The sequence below is a fragment of the Suncus etruscus genome, chromosome 13 (assembly GCF_024139225.1).
Source record: "Suncus etruscus isolate mSunEtr1 chromosome 13, mSunEtr1.pri.cur, whole genome shotgun sequence".
Classification (NCBI taxonomy): Eukaryota; Metazoa; Chordata; class Mammalia; order Eulipotyphla; family Soricidae; genus Suncus; species Suncus etruscus.
In genome coordinates this window covers 31150375-31174063 of record NC_064860.1, presented here as the reverse complement: position 1 = coordinate 31174063, position 23689 = coordinate 31150375, and the positions used below count along the sequence as shown (strand labels likewise).

General features: G+C 36.5%; 1 protein-coding gene across 1 annotated transcript in view; it reads right to left on the bottom strand.

Annotated features, from left to right (window-relative positions):
• Positions 1-18898, bottom strand: part of HGD (homogentisate 1,2-dioxygenase) — a 57803-nt gene extending 38905 nt beyond the window's left edge. Inside the window, exons 1-4 of the mRNA XM_049785913.1 lie at positions 18859-18898; positions 12630-12701; positions 11656-11744; positions 6952-7057 (exon numbers count right to left, since the gene is read on the bottom strand). Of these exons, the coding sequence (XP_049641870.1) occupies positions 6952-7057; positions 11656-11744; positions 12630-12701; positions 18859-18873 (282 nt within the window). The 5' untranslated portion in view covers positions 18874-18898. The remainder of the gene's footprint in view (positions 1-6951; positions 7058-11655; positions 11745-12629; positions 12702-18858) is intronic.
• Between the last annotated feature and the right edge of the window lie 4791 nt (positions 18899-23689).

Sequence of the window (23689 nt, the reverse complement as noted above, 5' to 3'; positions counted from 1 at the left end):
AGAAGGGGCAGATGGAGAGGAAGGAAAGTAAAAAAAAAAAAAGATAAGCAAAAGGAAGAGAGGATTACGAGAGAATAAGGATTACCTTCTCTACTAGGAGATGATAGCGACAAAGGGAATGCAAAAGAATATAGTTCCGGATTCTCAAGGTCACAGTTTTATACACAGGTTTATACACACTGCTAGGTGTGGCCCAGAAATCATTCAATCCATCAATCAAGTTTAAAACAAAAGAAAGTGATAAGGAAACAAAATAGGCAAAATGACACAGTCAGGGAAATGTTGAAAATGTATTGGATAATAATACCATGTTAAAATTACATATTAAAAAGGATTTATACTTAAATTAAAGAAAGACATGGAAAAGACAAAGATTGTGGTATTTAAATTAAAAAGGTATACAACTATATTACACCATGAATTTCATTGTAGTAAATAGATCTGTAACTGATTTTACATGATGATTAGTAAAAATTATTTTAGTAATGATTTTACATCATTAATATGAATATTCACAATTTGCTTTCCTGCTCCCAATAGAAAATCCTGATTTGCCCATTCCCACACCTTTTAGTGCAAAGTTATGCACTAAGTTATGCACAAAGTTATTCAAAGTTTTCCTAGGAAAAAGGGAGAGGTTGAGTATTTTGTTACTTTCTAGAAACAGAAGATAGTTGAACAAGGTAAATGGGCCTGAGGGTCATGGGAAAGGTAGGAGATGAGCGAGAAATGATAAGACATGAAAAGGATGATTTTTGGGAAAAACTGGAGATAGGAGAATTTGTTTCAATGTGTCATATATTAGATAAGCATATTTTAAGAGAAGTCAGTCATGATTAGAATTGTTCTTAATTTTGGTTACTCTATGAAATTTACTGAGTTTATATATTTATCTAAATATACTCAAAACATTTTGTAAGACTAGCAAGTAAAAAAAATAGTAAGGGCTGGACCAGTGGCACAAGTGGTAAGGTGTCTGCCTTGCCCGCACTAGTCTAGGACCAACTGTGGTTCGATTTTTTGGTGTCCAATATGGTCCCCCAAGCCAGGAATGATCTTTGAGCGCATAGCCAGGAGTAACCCTTGAGCATCACCAGCTATGGCCCCAAAACAAACAAACAAAAATAGTAGAACTTGTCAATTCTGCATTAGTGGAGTTATAGTCATACTTTTAGGTAAGTTTTGAATAAAAGTATGTATTAATGGAGGGTATATTATTCTGTTTAAAAAAGGTATAAAGCTGCATGGAAGACTGAATTGCAAAGGGCTAAGAAGTTAACAGGGGTGATACAGTGAGTTTAGAATATCTTTTCAAGAGACTCTGACTAGGAGAAAGTTAGGTAATGGCTTTAAGTTATCAGGAGGTAGGGCTGAAATGATAGTACAGTGGGTAGGGCATTTGCCTAGCATGTAGCCAACAGGACTCAATCCCTAGCACCTGAGTTATGTATGGTCTCCTGAGCCTGCCAGATCTAATCCCTGAGAAGAGCTCCGAGTAATCCCAGAGCACCCCTGGGTGCCTACACACACACACACACACACACACACACACACACACACACACACACACACACACACACAAAAGATGTCAGGAAACTCACCATATTTTCAGGAGGAGAATATTAAGTAGGATGCAAGACCTGAGCAGCAGTTTGACAAATTAGATAGTAAATACGCTGGAAAGAAGATTTGGAAACATTTCTGATAATTAGCATATTCTGGAAGCGAAGAAATTTTATGATATAGTCTTTAATTACCTTTGATTTGTCATTAGGTACAAATTATGGCAACTGAGAAATAAAGGTAATATCCTAAACTGAATCTTAATTAAATTCATCTAAGAGAGTGATATTGTAAAAATCCAGAGGTTGGTGGAGTAACAAAAGAACCCTAATACTACTCTCACCTTAAAAGAGGAATGCTCTTCAAGGAAGGCAAATTTAGGAATTTAATTGAAATCTGTAAAATCAGAGTTAAATTAGATGTAGAATTCTTTGTTAAACTCTAAGATTCAAGAAATCTGAGTGCATCATCACAAACAAAATTAGGTATACTTCTTGTTTGTGAGCTATTAATGGCTTGAACTTGTTATTTCTACAAATAGAAGCTCAACACACTCAGAAAGTTTGCATTCATTTTTGGACTTAAATATAAATGAAAACAAACCGATGGTTTTCGTTTTAGTTTTCCTGGGAGGGCATCTAAACTGGGCAGTGATAATAGCATATCCCATGATGCTCTCTTGAAGGAAACATTAGGTAATTATCAGGTCTTTAAATTCTCAGCCATGACTAATGTGGGGGAGTTGGTGAAGCTGATGAAATACAGAATTTGTGTGACAGGTGAAGACATACCTACCATATAGGCTTCATCTGGGAAGGACTGTCAGATGGATACCTAAATATAATTTTCTCAGACTTGCTCAGTGAGAGTCTGGAGCATATATTTGGAAGAGGTTATGAGGGGGGAAAGTGACGTGTGTAGATTGCTGAGGTTATTTAATGAAGAATAAAATTGGAAAGAGATGTTAACTTGTCAAGAAGGTATACATGAAAAGACAAAAGGAGAGATGTTGCAGGAACAGTCAGAGCATGTGTATTAGACAAGGGAAGGGCTGACAGATGACTTGGCTGCAGAACAGGAGGATGAACTTCCTTGTGGGATCTGGTAGGTCATAACTTACGCAAACTGTGTAAGGACAAGGTTAAAAACAGGCACAGGTCATACTGGAGACTGTTATTTAGGAGCTACCCTACAGAAAGTGTTTGATGGAATTGAAAAGAGAACAAAGGTACCAACTTCATGGAAAAAATGCATAGCAAGGTTAGAATGGGAAAGAAGGGAAGTGGGGAACAATACGTATTGAGACTCTTCTAAAGAGCCTGGAGAAACTTTTGCTATAACTATTTGATGTTTCTTTGTTTTCCTCCCCTCTAATTCCTCTTTTAGTTCAATGATTCTTAAATTCAGTGTACACAAGAATCACTCTGCACAACAGTATAAAACCACGTATCCTTTTTTATATAGGTGATTTAAGAAAATTTTGAGATTTTGCTTGTACTTAATTTTTAACTTATTTTCTCATTCTATAACCACCTTGTCTCTTTGAGATTTGAAATAATATGACATTTGGCTCTACTTGAGAGAACTGGCAAAACATATTGAGGATTCCTTATACCACCTTATCCCATGAAGAAAAATAGGGGCTGAAGTGATAGCTCAGCAATAGGGTGTTTGCCTTGTATTTGGCTGACTTAGATTCACCCTGCCATCATCTCATATGGTCCCCCAAATCTACCAGGAGTAATTTCTGAGCCGAAGCCAGGAGTAAGCCCTGAGGGCACCCTGGATATGGCCCCAAAACAAAAGAACTCAATCTTCCCAGACTGCTATAAAATAAATGCTTGACCAGAAAACCTACAAAAGTTCAGGTGTCGATATTTTACATTTTTTAAATGGAAGACAGGTCCCTTTATTAAGCACACAAGCCCATTTATTAATAAAAACAAAAAAGTGTGACCACTATCTTTGAAAGAAAAGATAATTGGAAGCAGAATTCTCCTATTCACAGAGTATGAGTAGTAATTTGTTTAGAATGGTTTATGTCTATGAGATTAATGTGGAAAGTAATGAATGAAGAAAATAAGTAAATAATCATGTCTAACAAATGTATTTCTAACTCAGAGTTTGAGAGAGAAGATGCTGAGATGGGGTGGATTGGGAACCCAGGTGAGACTCAAGAGGTGACAATGTGTCTCAGGTAATTTATACAAATTGCACAAGGGTCCTGATTGGCTGAAGGAAATGGAGCAGGAGATAAAAGCTTCACTTTGTTTTTTGGCAGGTTACTGCCCTACAAGATCAGGGATTGAGGTTGGAGCAAGGGCTCCCTCTTTTTACCAATGTGCTTAGAGGCATACATGCTAATTAATGGTGGACTGAGAAAGATTTCTTAATGATGCATTAAAATTCACACAAGTTTAGAGTCAGTTACCTACAAAATATCTTGTTTTTTTTTTAAGTGACTATGAGGTAGATAATATCTTAACATATTAATCCACATTTCCCCCCGATATTTCCACACTTTCTATGCCTGTTAAAGAGAAATATCACTCAAGTAGGTGCTAAGTTAACCTTGAGATTTCTCCAGTCATGAAAAAGACAGGAAACCAAAAGTGACTAGAAATTATTTTAGCTTTTGTTATACCAAAAATATAAACATTAGGGGAAAAGGGAAGGAGAGGTAGAGAGAAGAGGGAGATTAATGAGTGCATTTGTATGGACTTATAATAATAAAAAAGTGATACTTGAAACTCTAAATGCTATGGTGGCACCCGGAAAGCAATGACTGCCATATTCAAGATGACAGAACCACAAATGGCCTTTCAGATGATTCCAGCAGATGAATCCAGCAGAACAATGGACATCTTAACACTACCAGGCAAAGAGAATAAATCAGCAAGGCCCAATTCCTGTGTCACTTTGGCATCAAGACAAAATATTTCCAGGCAATACCAAGACAGAGTTTTTTCTACCAACTTGGCAGATGTATAATTCAGAATAAAAATATAAAGTGAAAAACTTAAATTAAAAATTTGAGATTTATATATGCCATGACTTTGGTGAATATAGAAAAACAATGTATCAGAGTCATAGTTCTTATCTACTACATGTACATGTTCAAACATGTTATCCTACATGATCTTCATGAAAGTCCCACACATCAGATTTCATCTCAATTTATAGATAAAATTTTGTGGTTTAAAGATTTAATATATTTTTAAGAGTGTCATGTATCTAAGCTCAAAGATAAAGGGAATTATAAAATTTTTAGAGGGTAAAAAGATCTCAATCCTGGCTCTATCTCATTACTGAAAGCAAAGTACCTGAACCAAACTTGAGGATCCAGAGGATCCAGAAGAGACATTCACCTGTCACTGAACCTAAAGGGAAAAATTAAAGGTAATGAAGTTTTTAAGTCTGAAGAGTATGTGGCATCGATTTGTCACAATAAACTTAGAAAATCCAAATCAGACTGTAAATTTCTCATAGCAATATCAGATTCCTCTTTTCAGATAAATGTGCTAAACATGATTTTTATATTTTATGGTAAATAAGTTTAGATGTGAAACAAATTTATTTTACCAGCCTACTAAATTCCATTCATGTAACTCACGTGGATACCTTTACTTGGTCTGATTCACTTCTGTGTTTACTTAGAGGCAATTTAACTCTATAAACATAGGTTATTGATATGCATGCAAGCAAGTGTAGCCAATCAGTTCTAAAATTCCCAACTAAGTTTGAAAAAAAGTGCAGACATGCATTAGTATTTATCTTTTTTTTGTTGTTGTTGTGGTTTTTGGGTCACACCCGGCAGTGCTCAGGGGTTATTCCTGGCTCCAGGCTTAGAAATTGCTCCTGGCAGGCACGGGGACCATATGGGACACCGGGATTTGAACCGATGACCTCCTGCATGAAAGGCAACCGACTTACCTCCATGCTGTCTCTCCAGCCCCTATTTATCTTTTTTTTTTTTTTAAAGTCTACTTTTCCTGCCTTCTTGTACTTCCAGAAACCCTGGCAACTGAAATCACAACCACAAACACAGTCACCATGTCTGTACCCAACCTTTATTCTTGAGACTCACTTTATTCTTGAAAGAGATGTACACCAACCTATGAAAAATTATGGGTGCATCAGCCATACAGTTGAAAGCTGGCAATTTCTGCAGGAGAGGGCAGGCCAAGTCCCTGCCCTGCCAAAGCACACCTTTGTATCCATAACCCACAACTGTTGCTTCACCAATAACCCTGCTTCACCACTCCTCTTTAGCTCTCTGCAGATATACCAATCTAACCAAAACTCCAGGTATTTTGGTATTTGGGCCATATCACCAAGGCATTTTTGGAGTGAGCATGGGTACCCTTCCCCTGCTTTCTCATAATCCTGGAAGACCTGGTTAGTGGAAAACATGCCCCACAAAAGTCATAGTATCAGCAATAGTGGACTGCATGTATAGGAACTCCATTTTTCTTTAATAACTTCATTTTTAAACAATTCCATTTTTGTTTAATATATTGGAACACACCAATTTAGACATCAATGTCTGTAAGATGACACCCAGCTATTAAGCCCAAACAAAGGCTTTCCCCCATGATCCTTTTTTCCTGTAAATCTCTTCCTTTCATACCTGGTGAATTGGGAATAGGTTAATAAAGGGCAGTTCTGACTGGACTGAGGCAGAGGAACTGCGAGGTGAAAAGCTGTGGACTCCAGGATGCTCCTGACTGGCTTGGTTTATTTTGCTGTTACCTTGCTTCTTCAGACCCATCTGCCAAGGGGTTAGAAATATGGTGCCTGGGGGCCGGAGAGATAGTATAGAGGTAAGGCATTTGCCTTGTGTGTAGAAGGTCAGTGGTTTGAATCCCAGCATCCTATATGGTCCCTCGAGCCTGCCAGGAACGATTTCTGAGCATAGAGTCAGATGTAACCTCTGAGCCCTGCCGGGTGTGACCCCAAAACCAAAAGAAATATGGTGCCTGGGGTGAACTCACAAACCTTAGGGATTTTAGTTTACAAATGTTTATCTGAAGCTACCTAATGTTCAGGAATAAAGGAAGTAACAGAATTGTCAAATAGTAAGAAAAGCCCACTAAATTTTCTGACAATGACTTAATAACCTCACTGAAGATAAAATAATTTTCACAAATTTGCTTATCATTGTGCTCTTTTTTTTTTCCTTTTTTTTGTTATTTTCTTTTTAATAATTTCACTCTCTCCTGGAAACAAATATTTTATAATAAACTATGCCAATGATGTGAACATGTGAATTTAATATAGTAAATTAAATTTAAAAAATTTACTTTTTTAAACATTCAAGCAGAATTCAGACATTTGTATTTAAGGATTTAGATATGTGATGAGCTCCAATCCACAGAACCCATTTACCTGGTTAGGATCAGCATCGACTTCATCCCAGTTGTTAGTCAAATGGCCTTCATCAATGGATTCAAAGGGCTTATGAGAAACAGAAGGTAGAATCCTATACAGCCAGCTGGGGATGGGGGAAATAAGTCAATAGAGTGAACAGATTAGCATTAGCTCATGAAGTACCATCTGAAAGATGTTCAAATCATCAATGATCTGTGGGTTTAATGAGAATCAGTGACAGCATCTCTACTGAATAGTTATCATTGCCCAAGCCTGGCCTTTCTTCTCTTTTTCACCATCTTTCTTCAAATGACAGTTCTTGCTGATTTGCATTCTGACAAAAAAAGCGAAGACTTGTTTTTTCTCAATGATGGCTATAAAGAGTAGGGAAGTATGTCGAGGGATATCTATATAGAAAATTCATAGAAAAATGAGTATATCATCTACATAATTGGATTGTAATCCTTGTTCTAGAAGTGAGTACAGCTTATCTTAGATGAGGCTGTGAGATGATGGCTGACCTTATGTCTAGTTTTCGGTTATTTTTGAAATAAAAATAAATTTTGAAATGTTATAATAACAGGGGTTGTCTGGTGAGTAGGATACTTGTCTTGCACGTAGCCCATCTGGATTCTATATCTGGTACCTCAAATGTTTCTTAAGTCCTATCTGGAGTGATTTCTGAGTACAGACCCAGAAATAATTCCTGAACACATGTGTGTCCCCCAACCAATAGATAAATAAAATTATAAAAACAATACATGCTGTTGTAAAAGTAATATAAGTGATTTAAAAACCTCTAGAAGCCCAGAAGGAATGAACTCTCCTCCATTCTTACTCAGTCATTAGAGCATAACTATTTTACAGTCTTTCAGATCTCTCCGAATCATATGTAAGCAAACTTGCTAAATTGTTGGACTTTATTCTTATATTAATAATGTGTAAAAGTGCCAATTGCCTCTGTCTTTATAAGAATCATAATTATAATAATAACAATGTGGACTCAGGTGAAAAATAATTTGTTATTTTGTACATCATTATAATGAGATTTAGAGTCTATATGCTTATTGGAATTTATAATTTTTCTATGAATTAATTATATACGATCTTTATCATTTTTATTGGAATATATTTCCTTCTTTTTTTTCTATCCTCCCCCTTAACCTGCCATTTAGTTATATGTATATGTCAAGATCTGAGATAATAACCTGTTTAGTTCAGGAAGAAAAGAATATACTGGAGGAACCAGGGAGGATACCTGGAGAAAAACCCAAAGGGGGCATTGGTGGTAGGAATATTGCACTGATGAAAGGAGGATGTTCTTCTTTATAATGAAAACCCAACTAAAAACATGTTTGTAATCATGGTGCTTAAATAAAGATATTAAAAAGAAGAAAGTGAGAGGAACACTGAAACTCTAAGAGGGACCTAGGTTCTAAGGCTGTTACCCTTATAATAAGAAAGAAAAAAGATTCTACTTGTATAATAGAAGGTTGAACTTACTTTTAAAAGTGGTATCCCTTTAAATAACTGGATAGTCTTCTTTACAGGGTAGAAACTAATCCAATACTAAATCATTTGAATTATAAAACTAGTTTCATACAGTTTCTATTTAATTTATTCAGCACTAGTTGATATAGCCTTAGAACTTGGGTATGAGAGCATGAATAAACTGTGCATTTCCAACTTCTATATAGTTTGAAAACATGCATGTGTATCTTATAACAAATATATTATTCTTGAGAAGTCATAATACTTCCTGGATCCAATATTCTTTATCCTTATCTCCTAAGAATGCTGCAAGGTTTAAATGCCTAGAATTTTTGCCATACAGTAGGTACTCGATTATGAGATGTATGTTCAATTGACTGTCCAATATTTGTTTTTTTTATGATCCAAAACTTCTACATTCTCTGCCATGACTCTCACTTTCCTATGTAAGCTGTCAGCTGATTAATCTCATAAAATTAGTTTTAGCTTCTACTTTTATATATCTGACAATTTTGTGGGAGACCAGCTCTCTGAGGTTTATATGAGCCGTAACTCAATAGAATTAGTTCCAAATTCTTCCCACTTGAGATTGAGAATTTCTAAAAAGTTCCTGCAGATATCTTTGGAGAGTTCTAAAGAGATGTGTGAGCCAGGTCTAGAGTCCCTTGTTTTTAAGCTAAGTTTATGAAACTCCCTAGGCAGTGCTACAATGCCTTAGACAGAGATTTAATTCAGATTCAGGGATTAGTGCCAGCTTCTTAATGAAATGCCAACAGTTCCCTTTCAGCCTTCTGGAACAGAGCTGAGCTCCTGCTGGCTGAAGATATTGCTGAATAATGGGGATAGGCAGCAGAATCTTGGGGCCAGGTGTTCGTGAAAGCTATAAAATCAAGAACATAGCCCTAAAGACCAGGTTGCCAGAAATTGAAAGGGACAGGAATTGACTGTTTACTTACCTTACCTTGACAATGTGGATTAGAAGAAAGTGGGAAATGATTAAATAGCAATATAATTAAGTCATTTTGGACAGGTATGGGAAAAGATCTCTGCATACCTCCTATGCATTATTAATTGAGCAAGAAGCTATATCAACTTTGACATGTTAGGATAATACCTGCTATATTTGCTTCTCCTATAACCTCCTAGGAAAAATATTTGTTGACAACAATAATGTTAATGACAATTATGAATGTCAATGAGCACTCACTGACCCTTTACTAAGACTATATACTATATGTCTGACCATATACTAAGAACATACATTCTTTCCTTTTTATCCTCACCACAACTAGGAAATCAGCACTATTATCTCTTACAGGTCTCAAATCAGAGATTCTGAGAGGGCCAGTCTCATAGATGGAAATGCAAAAGCCAAGATTTGAACTCAGATGGCCTTATTTGAATGTTGGCAAGATTAACCACAAAGATTAACACAATTTATTGATTCTGTGGTTCCTTGTGATTTTGTACACACTATCATTTTCTTTTAAGGGGGACTTTGTGATTATAAAACTATCCTTCCTTCTAAGTAGCACAGGGCACCTATCTTTCTCCTCGTATCTTCAATACCAGGCACAATCCTTTGAATAGGAGCCTTAGCCTGGAATTTCTGCTATTCAACAAGGTTTGCCCTAGTATTCATTGCCTCCTTAAACCACAACTTGGACTGCATCCAGCCTACCCCAGAGGAGTAAACCAAGGGAAAGAGTTCACTGATCTGGCTTGTGGGATTCGGGCAAACATAAAACATGACACATTGTGCTAATGAGTTCGCTGATTTTCAGCAAAGGCAAATCCCAGAGTTAAAAACCATATTAATTCAAACCACAAGAGGCCACAAAATATAACTTTTCAACTACTCATGCTTGAACTATTTTCATATAAAGTATATAATGCTCTTAGTCAGCTGAGAAGGATCTTATTCTGAATCTTGTGTACATTTTGAGTTAATCATTCTAAAATCCAAGTAAATCAAAATCCAAAGTGCAACAGGACAACTCCTAGAGAACAGCTAGACCCTGGGGAATACTTCTGACTTAGAGTGAGAATATTTCTTTTTTTTTTTTTTTTTTTTTTGGTTTTTGGGCCACACCCGTTTGATGCTCAGGGGTTACTCCTGGCTATGTGCTCAGAAATCGCCCCTGGCTTGGGGGGACCATATGGGACGCCGGGGGATCGAACCGCGGTCCGTTCCTTGGTAGCGCTTACAAGGCAGACACCTTATCTCTAGCGCCACCTTCCCGGCCCCAGAGTGAGAATATTTCAATGGAACCAGATGTGTATTCTTTTCTTCTTTTTGGGGGGTGGGGCATTGTGACTATAGACATATTTTAACCAGCAAGTATAAGTACAACTTATCATACAGGAAATACTTATAAAAACAAATTAACAGTTAACACATGAAACAAAATAAAACATAAGAAAATCTTATGTAATTCTACCACTTAAAAGTACTTTAAGGCTTTCTGAACTTAATTTGAAGCTTGATTTTTATTTAGGCACCATTAAGAAATCTGAAAGAGAAGTGACAGGAACATTGTTTGAAATGTGTCTTTAAAACCATAACCCCTTGAACATATATTTCAGAGGAGTGTTACCAAGCAGGAAATAGAAGAGGTAATGAGGAATCATTTCTGAAGAACCTGTTTCTGCCTGGCATTTCTCTTTTTTTTGTCACTAAAGAGTAAAGTGAGATATACAGATACCTTATGGACATACCAGTCACTAAGATAAGGAATAGATGAGTAGGAAAACTTGAGCCCCCTGTGCTTTTTCTTCTCCCTCTTTTACCTCTTGGCCACTGACAAGTTATGTTCATGTCATGAACTTGGAACATGTCACTCCTAGACCTCAACTTTAATGTTACCTTCTTTATTAGAAATTTGCCATTTTCTCTTCTTTCATTTCCTGGAATCATTCACAGAGACAGTTATGTATTTGTTTGCATTTCTTTATTTATTTGTTGGTGTGTATTCTTATGCAAGCTTGGGAAGCTGGTCTCCCACTTTTCTCCCTCAATCACTTAATCCTACCTGGGCATAAATTCTAGGCACTAACATTGTGGCCTCTCAAAGCTGATGGGAATTAGGATCATAGCAGCAACCCTGAAACATCATGGCCCAGGTGTAGAAGGTAGCAATACATCTTGGTTTTAGCAATAAATTTTAGAGAGCCCAATTACAACGATGATTTATATCCTGCAAGTCAGAATGAATGAATTCAATCCTGTACCTTCGCTTATTGGTGCTCCGTGGACAGGTAAATGCTGATCCTGAGAGCTGCTCAGCATATAAATTGTAGGGGCAGACTTGAGGATTATTCTGGAAAATAAAAGGAGGTAAAGTATTTTATCGCTCTCATCAAAAAAGCACCTGAGTGAGGGAATTCTCTCCTGGAGGCAGGTGCAGATTAACATAGTTAATCTGAGACACATATACTCCTTGTAGGTAAGTTTCCCCTTTGGTTATAAAATACTGTATGCTTATTATTGAAGATCATTCCACTGAATGTTATTGCACTAATTCACTGTCCACAAATAACACAACATTTGGCATTTCTCTTTTCCAATATGAATATCCTGAGATGTGTAGTCCTATAATAATAACAACTTATAATTTTTGATTCTCATATATGTATTTATTTGTGGACATTATCCACTGATACCCAGTAGTCACTCTTTGTGGTGCTCAGGGATCTATGTGGTAACTGAAATTGATTCCGAAACTCCAACAGGCAATGTATGCAAAGATTAAAAATTATTTTTATAAAATTAAATTTTTTGAAGAGTATGCTCTATAAAGAACTATTATTTGTTATTTATTTGATGTTGCAACGACACTGTTGTGAATATCTTTATGTATGCTTTAAAGACTAAATATTTCCTCCTCATCTTATACTTCTCAGAAAACCACCAAAAAATGGACCTGAAACTTGTGGGTCCTTCTAGAAGTCCTAGAGTCAGTTTTATTAACTTGTGTTGGGTGTTGCACCATAGGTAACTATCATCCAACTTTGTATTTTATCATTATTCACTATCTCAATTGTCTTCATGATCTGTGGAACTCCATAAACTAAATTAGAAAATCTATGGTGGTAGGATTTGGTCTAGGGTTTGTGATTTAGATCTAGGATTCAGAGCTCTCTATGTGGAAACAATAATTGTGCATACCTGAAACTATATATGTGGAATCTATAGTTGTCCATACCTGTCCTTCTGGCAGGGAACCAGGGCAGCGAGGGTCCTCTGAGGCACATTCATTTCCAAATCCAGATATGTACTACATGTGACAAAGACACAAACAGCAACTTTAATGGGTATTAAAAGGTATGTCATAACGCTGGAAATGTACTAAGAAACATTTCTGTGTGGATTTGTATTTGTATCATGTTTCATATATAATTATGTGGCTATGTTCTGAGAATCTGAACCATTTAGAATATAAATATTTTCTGTGTAAATTTGCAAACTAGCACTTGATTGGAAGAAGAGTGCTCAATAATGGATAGACTCTTCATTATTAACTGTACTTGGTCCTTATAAAATAAATACTAAATGAGAATCTTTTACATTGGCACAATGGTGCCTACTCTAACTTGTCATCTGTCTACTTTACACCCACAACAAAGATGTTAAGAAATGTATTAGTGAACAAATTATTTGGAACACCATTTGTAACACTTTATACACCTATGAGTTCTTGTTCATTGTCTGATATCTCCTTCACTCTATAAGTTCTATGAAGTCTATAGCTAATAGTCTTATTTATTTCTGTGTTTTGTGCTAGGCATCTAGAACATAAGTATATAACAACCACATAACTCTGGGGTTTGACTTACTTTTTCTTGGGGAGCCGGCTCTATTGTGAATACATGTTTGCTGCTGAATGTGGGATTGAACCTCCTTTTGTCTAATTTAACCATCAAAAAGGGGTCATTTTCTTCCCATAGTTGTTTCTAATAAATGTACTTAATTTTAGCAGAGATAATGAAATGAAAATTTACTCAGTGAGTGAAATGCCAGCATCTGAGTACATGTTTTTTAAAGATATATAGGAAGGCTGTATGTGGGTGTAAGGCAAGGCCTGGAGTTCTCAAAGCATAGAGAAGGATGAATTTGCTGCAATCTGCCTGCATGTATGAGAGCTGATCAGGCTGGTGGTAAGTTGCCTCTATTTGGAAGGAATGTCAAATGTGGAATTTTATGACCTAGAAAGCAATGGGAGTTAAATTATTCTCTTGCCTCCAGACACATTTTTTTGGTGTATTTGAAAATCTATCTGCACTAAAAACACCAAGTTACATTACATACAGATTACTTAACAGCATCCTCATGCAGTTTGGAATGATTTCTTTGGGTAAATGGCAGGCTGCATTCAGCCTCCTGGCTCTCCACTGAATACAATTTCTTTCTCTAAATGAATCTCAGGCTCACCATCAACAGGATTGAATCTGAACTGCTGAAAAATGTTAATGATCTTAAATTATCTTCAGTTCTGTGGAATGGAATTTTTGACCAATTGCTGAGTAAAGCCACTGAGTATTTTCAGCGCCTTCACTTTCTTCAATCATCATATTGTTTCCCTCTGCAAGAGAGGACATTTTGAGCACCAGAGGATAGCTGAGCTTTCTGGCAGGCATGTGGACCTAGTATTAACCTTCCCCTTTCTGGGCAAAGCTGCCGGCAGTGGAACAGAGTCCAGCATTAAAGGTATATTTGGAACACAAGAAAATAAAAGGTTTAGTATCTGTAGTTATGAAATGTTTGACTCAGACTGCTCTGAAAAATAGAAAAGAAAGTAGAAATAACAGCTGGTCATTTGGAAGAGAGCCACCTAGCTTCAGAAAGGTGTGAGCTGACTCAGTATCTGAATCTTAGCTGAGATGTATTTGGGGAAGGGGGGCTGCAGAGTCTCCTCAAATAAATTGGTATTCCTAATCTCTGAGAGAAAAATTACAGATGAGTTTATCAGCGCTTTTGACTGCCAGGCCTGTCACGACTGAAGGTAATTGAATCCGGGAAGCAATATTCTAAACTGCCTCCCCAAGGCTTCGAGAGCAAGCAAAGAGCCTCTGCACTCTTCTTACAGCTGTGAAAATCCAAACATTCAGCTCCAGCTGGTTCAGCATTTATGGACAAATATATATTATACACACAAAAAAATTACTCTGTTAGGCAAGAGCTTTTGTCTGTTATTTTTAAGTCTAGATTTATGAATAATTTAGATCAACACAGAAATACGATTTCATTTCTTTCCAAGAGAATAATATAATACTTTCTAAATGAAAGAACAAACCACTGTGTTCTATGTAACTTCAATATCAGTGTTTTGATGGCTCCCTAGAATACAGCTTTATAATTTACACCTGATTCCCCAAGAAATTATCTATTTTTTCTTTTTTTATTTATGTTAATTAAACTATGTGATATATTGTATTTTATTAGTAATTTAAATGTATTTATATAATTTTAACTGCTTTTATATAATTTTTATTTTTATCATAGTGGCTTACATATTGTTGACAATAATATTTTAGGTACATATTGTGATGTGATTTCTTCTAATTCTGATTCTAGGCAAATACCCTGATGGAATACTCTACTTCCTTTTCCTAGGCGTGGAGGAAAACAGAGAAGTCAGGGGACAGATGGAAATATAGGCATCTTTTCCTCATTTTCTTCGTCAGTATTTCTCATTTATCTTGTTAGGAACATAAGCTATATGTTAGGAGAATTTATTGAACATAGAACATTGTTAGAGGTATTTATAAATTCTTGCCATAAGCAATTAATGGCCCTCAAAGATAGCTTTATCTTACTTAATCTTTGGAGTTTGTCTCACCTATTTGGCTGATGTTCTTAAATCAAGAAAGTCAAGAAATTAAATACCTTGGAATATTTGGAAATTAGTATTTGTCCTCAGCATAATCATAAGTATCCTTAAATAAGGAAAATAGAAAAAGTTTTGACTGCAAAAGAATAAAAGTCAATGGGATGACAGATGCAGACATCAGAATTGAACACTTTGAAGACAAAACAGATCAGTATTGAGAAGCTGGAAAGGACCAGAAAACAGATGTATCCCCTTAAGTCTCTTAAAGAAATCCTCCTTGCCAATTTGATTGAACCCAGTGAAACTGATATTAGATCTCTGCCCTCTGGAAGTTTAAAATAATAAATTTGTGTTCTTTTAAGCCACTAAAATTGTGGTTATTTGTTACAAAAAAAAATGGGGAATGAATACAATTATTATTGAGATCAGTCCCATATCTTGTCTTAGAATTGCCCCAGAAGTATTAAATACAGACTCAGATCTAGTTGGTCTCAAATATTTCATGAGGGAAAGTTTGCTTGTTAAACAGTCTATTGTTTCAGAAATAAGAAATCAAGACATGTAAAAATGAAGTAACAAGATTATAACATTGACCCATTTCAAATTGAATTTTATCACTTCACCTTGTTTTTATGTAAATGTATTTGTGGCTTTTGTTGACATGCCCATTAAAATGAAAAAAATAAAAGCTGGGATATAATTTTTAACTTATATAATTGCTGTTGATTATAATGATGCACTATGGCTTTCTGTGTTTGGATTCCTGTCTCTAGGGCTAACCTTTCCTTGCAGAGATTAGACAGCAGGCTGGGAAGAATGCCTTTGAAACTCAGAACAAAGACCAGCATGCAATTTGCATTGGTGTGCTGATGCTCTGCATATTAAGTTGCTTAAAAAGTTTAGCTGGGTAGGATTTTACATATAATTTATTTATAAAGGGTAAGGATGTTTCCAGCTACTGTTTCCCCCCACCCCCACAGGATATTAATTAGGAAATACATTTTTTAATTCATTCTTCTAAGACTTAAACTACCATAAGACTTTCATATTTAGTCTCCTTAGCCATATTCATTTCTCTGAGATCCAGTCACTAACCTTGATGTCTAATCTTGGTGTTCCTGCAGTTTTTCAAATTTAGCTGTAACTGTAAATTCCTTTTATTCTCTCTGCTTCCCCCTTTCTTTTCCTTCCTTCCTTCTTCCTTCCTTCCTTCCTTCCCTACTTCCTTCCTTCCTTCCTTCCTTCCTTCCTTCCTTCCTTCCTTCCTTCCTTCCTTCCTTCCTTCCTTTCTTTCTTTCTTTCTTTCTTTCTTTCTTTCTTTCTTTCTTTCTTTCTTTCTTTCTTTCTTTCTTTCTTTCTTTCTTCTTTCTTTCTTTCTTTCTTCTTTCTTCTTTCTTCTTTCTTTTTCTTTCTTTCTTTCTTTCTTTCTTTCTTTCTTTCTTTCTTTCTTTCTTTCTTTCTTTCTTTCTTTCTTTCTTTCTTTCTTTCTTTCTTTCTTTCTTTCTTTCTTTCTTTCTTTCTTTCTTTCTTTCTTTCTTTCTTTCTTCTTCCTTCCGTCCTTCCGTCCTCTTTCTTTCTTTCTTTCTTTCTTTCTTTCTTTCTTTCTTTCTTTCTTTCTTTCTTTCTTTCTTTCTTTCTTTCTTTCTTTCTTTCTTTCTTTCTTTCTTTCTTTCTTTCTTTCTTTCATTCTGTCTTTCTTTCTTTCTCTCTCTCTCTCTCTCTCTCTCCCTCCCTCCCTGCCCTCCCTCCCTCCCTCCCTCCCTCCCTCCCTCTCTCTCTCTCTCTCTCTCTCTCTCTCTCTTTCTTTCTTTCTTTCTTTCTTTCTTTCTTTCTTTCTTTCTTTCTTTCTTTCTTTCTTTCTTTCCTTCTTTCCTTTCTTTTCTTTCTTCTTTTTTAATTTTTGTTTTTGGGTCACACCCAGCAGTGCTCAGGGATTACTCCTGGCTCTGTGCTCAGAATCGCTCCTGGCAGGCTCGGGGAACCATCTGGGATTCTGGGATTCAAACCACCATTCGTCCTGGTTCAGTTTTGTGCAAGGCAAACACCCTACAGCTGTGCTATCTCTTTGGTTCCTGTTTCCCCATTTCTTATCTCTAATTATTAGCCAAAATTTTTTTTAGCTATTTCTTTCTTTTCTTTTCGTTTCTTTCTTTCTTTTTTCTTTCTTTCTTTTTTTTTTAGGTTTAAAGCCGCCCGGAGGTGCTCAGGGGTTACTCCTAGCTCTGATTTCAGAAATCGCTCCTCTCAGATGTGGGAAGTCATATGTGATGCCAGGGATTGAACCTGGATCTGTTCTGGGTCAGCAGCATGCAAGACAAATGCCCTACCACTATGCTATCACTCTGGCTTCTATTTCTTTTTTCTTAAGATTCAGGGTAGGAACAGCCTCCTTCATGAAGTTTACCATCAGCTTCTCTCCTATGTTAATTTGTAGCATTATATCCTAATGAACATTTGCTGAATTTTCAAAATGAGAATTCTTTCTTGATCTAACTTAGACATAAAAGATAAAAAAAATGGATTCTATTACTTCAGTCAGGAAACTGTTTCAGTCTTCAAATTTTTAGCATCAATAGAAAGGAATGAGTAAAGTATTCAAAGCCTCCGATATCAGCTCTGCTCAGGTCCACATTGCATGCAGATGTGCTTATTCATGCCTGTGCTGGACACTCAGCATTAGAGCTGAGCATATGGTTAGTGGGAACACACTCTCTTTACTGGCCCTAATAGGTGCCACTTGATCTTTTTGAAAACTCGACTTTGGATAAGACAAGGTCAGGTTCAAATACCAAACAGCAACTACTGGGGCAAATCACTTAACTTTTCAGAATCTCCTTTCCATTACTGATTATGAAGAAACAAGAGTGGGGCTGGAGAGCTAGAACGGAGTTAGGGTGTTTGCCTTGCATACAGAACGACGGTGGTTCGAATCCTGGCATCCCATATGGTACCCTGAGCCTGGCAGGAGTGATTTCTGAGTATAGAGCCAGGAGCAACCCCTGAGTGCTGCTGGCTGTGATCCAAAAGCCAAAGCAAAGCAAAGCAAAACAAAACAAAACAAAAAAAGAAACAAGAGTTTCTGTGTTCAAAATATTTTGAGCATTATAATATGAATTAACTAAAAAATTGCCTAGCACCTCAGAGTAGATAGCCCACAACACTTTTCAGTTGCACATTAAATAATAAAAAGGAATTTTTTTTTTTTTTACAGGAGATGCTAGTGTGAATTTCAAAACAAAGGAACAGATGAAAAATCTAACTGGTCAGTTAGAAGCAGTGCAGGAAGCTGCACCCACAGCAAGGTGTTAGGAATGATGGGAGACAGATTCCATGAGAAATGTGTTTGCTCTGAAATGTGTCTTCAGATTACCAAGATAATATTTGAAATTTAAAAAAGGCACAAGAGAAACAATACAAGTTTCATCATTTTTCTCTCTTATTTCTCTTCATCCCCCAGCTCTATCCAACCTCTGGACCCCGGAGGTAAACCTCATAACACAAAAAAGCTAGACGAGGTTCCTCTTAAGCCTCTCAAATTCCCACTCTCTGCAGCTCCCTTGAGGTCTGCCTGAAGAAGCCACAGCCAACTTGTCAATTTGTTTACCTTCAACTCCGTCATTTTCTTTCTTCTCTAGGTGAGCAGACTTCAGAAAGCCCAGGCCCAGAGTGCAAGAAACCAAAATGGTTTAGTTTTTCACTCTCTGGATTTGTTTATTCCCCACTCTTCCTGTGCTCACACACTGGCCAGCAGGTCACTAACAGTAACTACAAGAATTGCCTCACTGATATACCAGGGAGAAAGTTCATTCTTATTTCTCAATTATTTACACAATTACCTTCGGTTTTTATTAAACCCAGGTTGTTTCTACAAGAGTTTGCAAAGGACTGTCACTTCTTCATTCTAGGTAAAGATTGACAGATATGTTCTAGCTAAAAAAGTTGGGGGCTGGAGTAAAAGAACTGGACTTAAGGGCACTTGTCTTACATGCAGCCAACACTGGTTTAATCCCCAGCACCCTGTATGCTCCCATGAACACTTCTAGGAGTGATCCTGGAGCACAGAGTCAGAAATAAACCTGATCACTGTTGTGTGATCAAACTATCCCCACTCCAAAAAATTACTAAAGAGTTTAAAGCAATCTAATAAAGGAAGAATCACCAACGAGTCGTGTGTGTGTGTGTGTGTGTGTGTGTATGTGTGTGTGTGTGTGTGTGTGTGTGTGTGTGTGTGTGTGTATAGGCTAGAATTAGGGGTTGGCCTACTCCTAGAGGTACTGTGGGTTTAGTCATGGCTCTGTGTTGGGGATTCTAAGACCAGGTGGTTCTTAGAATGGAATTGGGGGTCGTCCACAAGTGCTTTAACATCTGTACTATTATCTCTCTAGCCTTCCACCCTGTCTTGATTCAAGACAGGAAGGAATTGGGAAGAGGCTTCATTTTTCTGGAGAATTATGAGGAAGTAAATTTTTCTGACACAGAAGAATGAACAGAGTTACTTGAAACCATCTAAGCTTTTTATAAATGTCTCCCAGGGCAGGATAGAGCTGGATGCCCTTCACCTCAAGGAAACGGAGATGTTTACTTACTGCTCCTCTTAGTTTCTTAAATTTACTTAGCGTTCCTATGAATTCTTTCAGAATCTTATTTCCTAGAAAGCAATATAAAATGAATTTGTTATGTGTCTACTAGTCGGGGGAGGGGGAAACTGGAGCGTGGAGGGAACCTGAGAACATTGGTAGTCAACAGTAGTGAGATTGGTTTTGCTATGCCTAAAATAACTCTGTTGTAAACAGCATCATAAATAATGGTATCTTAATAAAAATAATTACATAATTTTTAAAGGAAATATTCTTTCCTATCTTTTTCTCCCCAATAACAGACCAAAGGATTATTTTCCAACTAACCTTTCCATGATCTCCTTGCCCTTCATCTTTGCTATTCTCTTTAGCCATGATCAGATATCAGCCTTGTGGCCAACCATGTTCAGGAATAAAAATAACCATATATTGAGTGCCTATTTGTGCCAGAGTTCCTCACAAAAATTACCTCATTTAATTTCAGAAAAGGAAGTTTTGGCAACTTGACTTTATTATCACATACTTAAATACAACAGACTAGGCAAAAAATCTAAGCAGGTAAATTCGACTAGTTGAATTTTTAAGGTTTCAATTTATTATTTTCATTATTGTTGCTATTGGACCTTCCATCACTCTAACTTCACACCTACCACCAGAATCCCTCCACCATGTTCCAAAGATCCGTTCATCTGTCTTACCACTCTCCAGATCTCCAGTTCTGTTGCCTTTGGTGGTTTGTTGTTCCATTACTATGTTTATTTTTATCCCACTTATAAAAGATAATTCTATATGTCCCTCTCTTTCTGGCTGACTTCACTCAGTATGCTAGCCTCAGATCTGCCAATATAGTGACAAATCACATGGTTTCGTCTTTTCTTGTAGCTACAAATATTACATTGGGCATATATACAAGTTGTTAAAATACTTAAGCACTATTATTTACAACACTATTAATGATAAGGTTTCATGTGTAAAGTGTTTCAGCACCATACCCATTAGTGTCTGTTTTCCTATAGGTCCTTTCAAGCCTTCTTCACCTCTGCCCCTGTGTTAGCTCAATTTTTGCAAATTTCAGGTTCTATTGTCTTTGACCATTTGTTATTCCCATACCATATTTCTTTATGGCCCATGTATGAGGGAGATTATTCTGTTACTCTCCTTTCAACTAATATCACAAAACATGATACCATCCACTTTTATCTATGTAGAATTAAATTGCATGATCTTATTTCTTCTTATAACTGAATAGTATTCAATAGTGTATATATATTATATTATATATATAATCCAGTTGATACAACTTCCTTATATATTCACTTTTTGTACATTTGAATTATTTCCAATCCTGGCTATTGTACTAAGTACTGTAATAAACATAGTGTTTATAAATCAAATTTATGTATTTTGAATTAATGTTTTGGTGTTTGTGGAGTAGATGCCAAGAAGTAATATCACTAGGAGGTATAAGATTTCTATTTTTGGGCCGGAGAGATAGCATGAAGGTAAAACTTTTGCCTTGCATACAGAAGGATGGTGATTCAAATCTTGGCATCCCATATGGTCTCCTGAACCTGCCAGGATCGATTTCTGAGCATAGAGCCAGGAGTAGCCCCTGAGTGCTGCTGGGTGTGACTGCTGAAAAACAAAACAAACAAACAAAAAAAAGATTTCTATTTTTACTTTTTTGAGAAATCTCTATATTATGGTCCATAAAGGTTCCACAAATAAGTGAGGGTTCTTTGCTTATCACAACCTACCAACACTGCATATTTCCAGACATATGCCATTTTCATTGGTGAGATAAAAATCTCATTATCTTTATTTTTATTTCCTTAATAATAAGTGATGATGAACATTTTTCATGTTTATTATTTATTATACTAAGTTAACGCATTGAAGAAAGCCAAATAATAACAGCCAGTGATACAATGAACCACAAATGTCAACCCCACCCCATGTTTACTAATTTGAAAGAATGGCCAGTTTAAGAAACTTTACTTTGAACAATTTAGTCTAATGCACTCCTTGAGGTCTTCTGGCTCTACTATACCTTGTGGCAGCAGGGAGAATTTCTGGAGTATGAAATGTCAGCAAAGAGCAGTCCAGACTAAGGCAGCCATAGACAGAAACAAGTGACAGGTTAATAGCACAATAAACAGATTGACACTTATTTAGGGACAGGAGACATCACATACGTCAGCATAGATAGATGCTATGGTAATATAGAACATTTTCTGAAATTAATAGGCAAATCTGAGAGAAATAGAGCTATAAATGAGAATTTAATGGAGGCAAAGTTTGCTTTTTTAAAATGGAGGCTCAAAATCAAAATTAATTTAAGAAAAATATTCTTTATATAGCTGAGTTTATGAGGGCATTAGATCTTGAATCCCTATTGATCTTGGAAATGAGTCTTAATGGCATGTGGTTGGGATGAGGGTTGGGAAATGGGAATTAATAAAAAGAGAGAAGTGTCACTATTTTCCAGTCAATTCTGTATGTTTTTCCTATTGAATCCATTTTTTAGGAAGATTTCAGAGCGGTTTGTTCTTTCTAAAGTGAGAAAGAACTCTAGAAGAGTAAAAAAGTGGTATCTGGGGCCAGTGCAGTAACACAGAAGCATTTGCCCTGCATGCAGTCAATCCAGGTTTGATCCCTGTCATCCCAGATGGTTCCCAGAGCTTGTGAAGAGTAATTTCTGAGAGCAGAGCCAGGAGTAGCCCCTGAGTGCCACCAGACATGCCCTCCCCCCTTAATTAAAGTGGTATCAGATAATTGTCCAGATGAAAAGTACTTTGAGGAATCTGAATTTATTTAAAATGGAATAAATCTATCACTAAGGGATTGTCTTGTTTAGTTAATTATTTTTGCAGGGAGTCTTCCAAGTATGGTTTGGAGACTCATTTTGATGGTTCTAAGCTGACTAGTTCAAGTGCAATGACTTGAGGATGCAGGTCAAAACATTACCTGAGTCACTTGTGCTCCAGGGCCTCCAGGATCACAGCTACAATATGTGGGAACCATGTGGTGATGAGGAATGAACTGGGGTCAATCACATACAAGTCAAGAGCACTACCTGTAGCATCTCTCAGGGTCCTTAATGAATTAACTTTGTAGCTATTTTTCTCCAGATTTTTTCTATAATAGTGATTCAATAAAACACGCATTTACTTTGAAACCATCTTGTGCTATATATATATATATATATATATAATATTTTTATAAAAAATAAAACACATGACCAGATAGTTCTCTGTGTCTACTAACTTTCAATTTTAATACTATTAGCACACATTCCTTTATCTATTTTATAATCATTGGGTATATGCTATGTTCCAGATCATGTGAGATTGGGGACACAGACATGACTAAGATTGTGGAAAGCAGGGCAGCACTCTAAGGAAGACTGACCACTATATGGGGCATTACAAGTGTGTCAGACAAGAGTACAGAGTGCTGTGAAGGGATTGAAGTACTGGACATTACTATCAGGGCCAATGAAGACTTTCTGGAGATGTCAGGACATAATTTCTGAACCAAATTGCACTGAATGAAAGTCACAGAGGGCACTAAATAGAGAGAAGGGTAGGAAAAACCTTGATAAAGCTGCTATGAATCCTCTCTTTTTTGGAGCAGTTATTGGGAAACAAAGGTAAAAAGAACAATCCCAATCAGAAATTGAAAGTAAAGGCTTGCCTTCCAAAAGATGAGGGGCTATGTGCCTTTATATCTGATCACTTCCATTAGTAAGAGATCTAAATGCAACAGTGAACAAACTTCACTTACTTCCATTACTCCCAGTAAGAAATGAGGAGATTGGATGTGGCAGTTTACTTTGGAAAACATGAAAAAGCACTA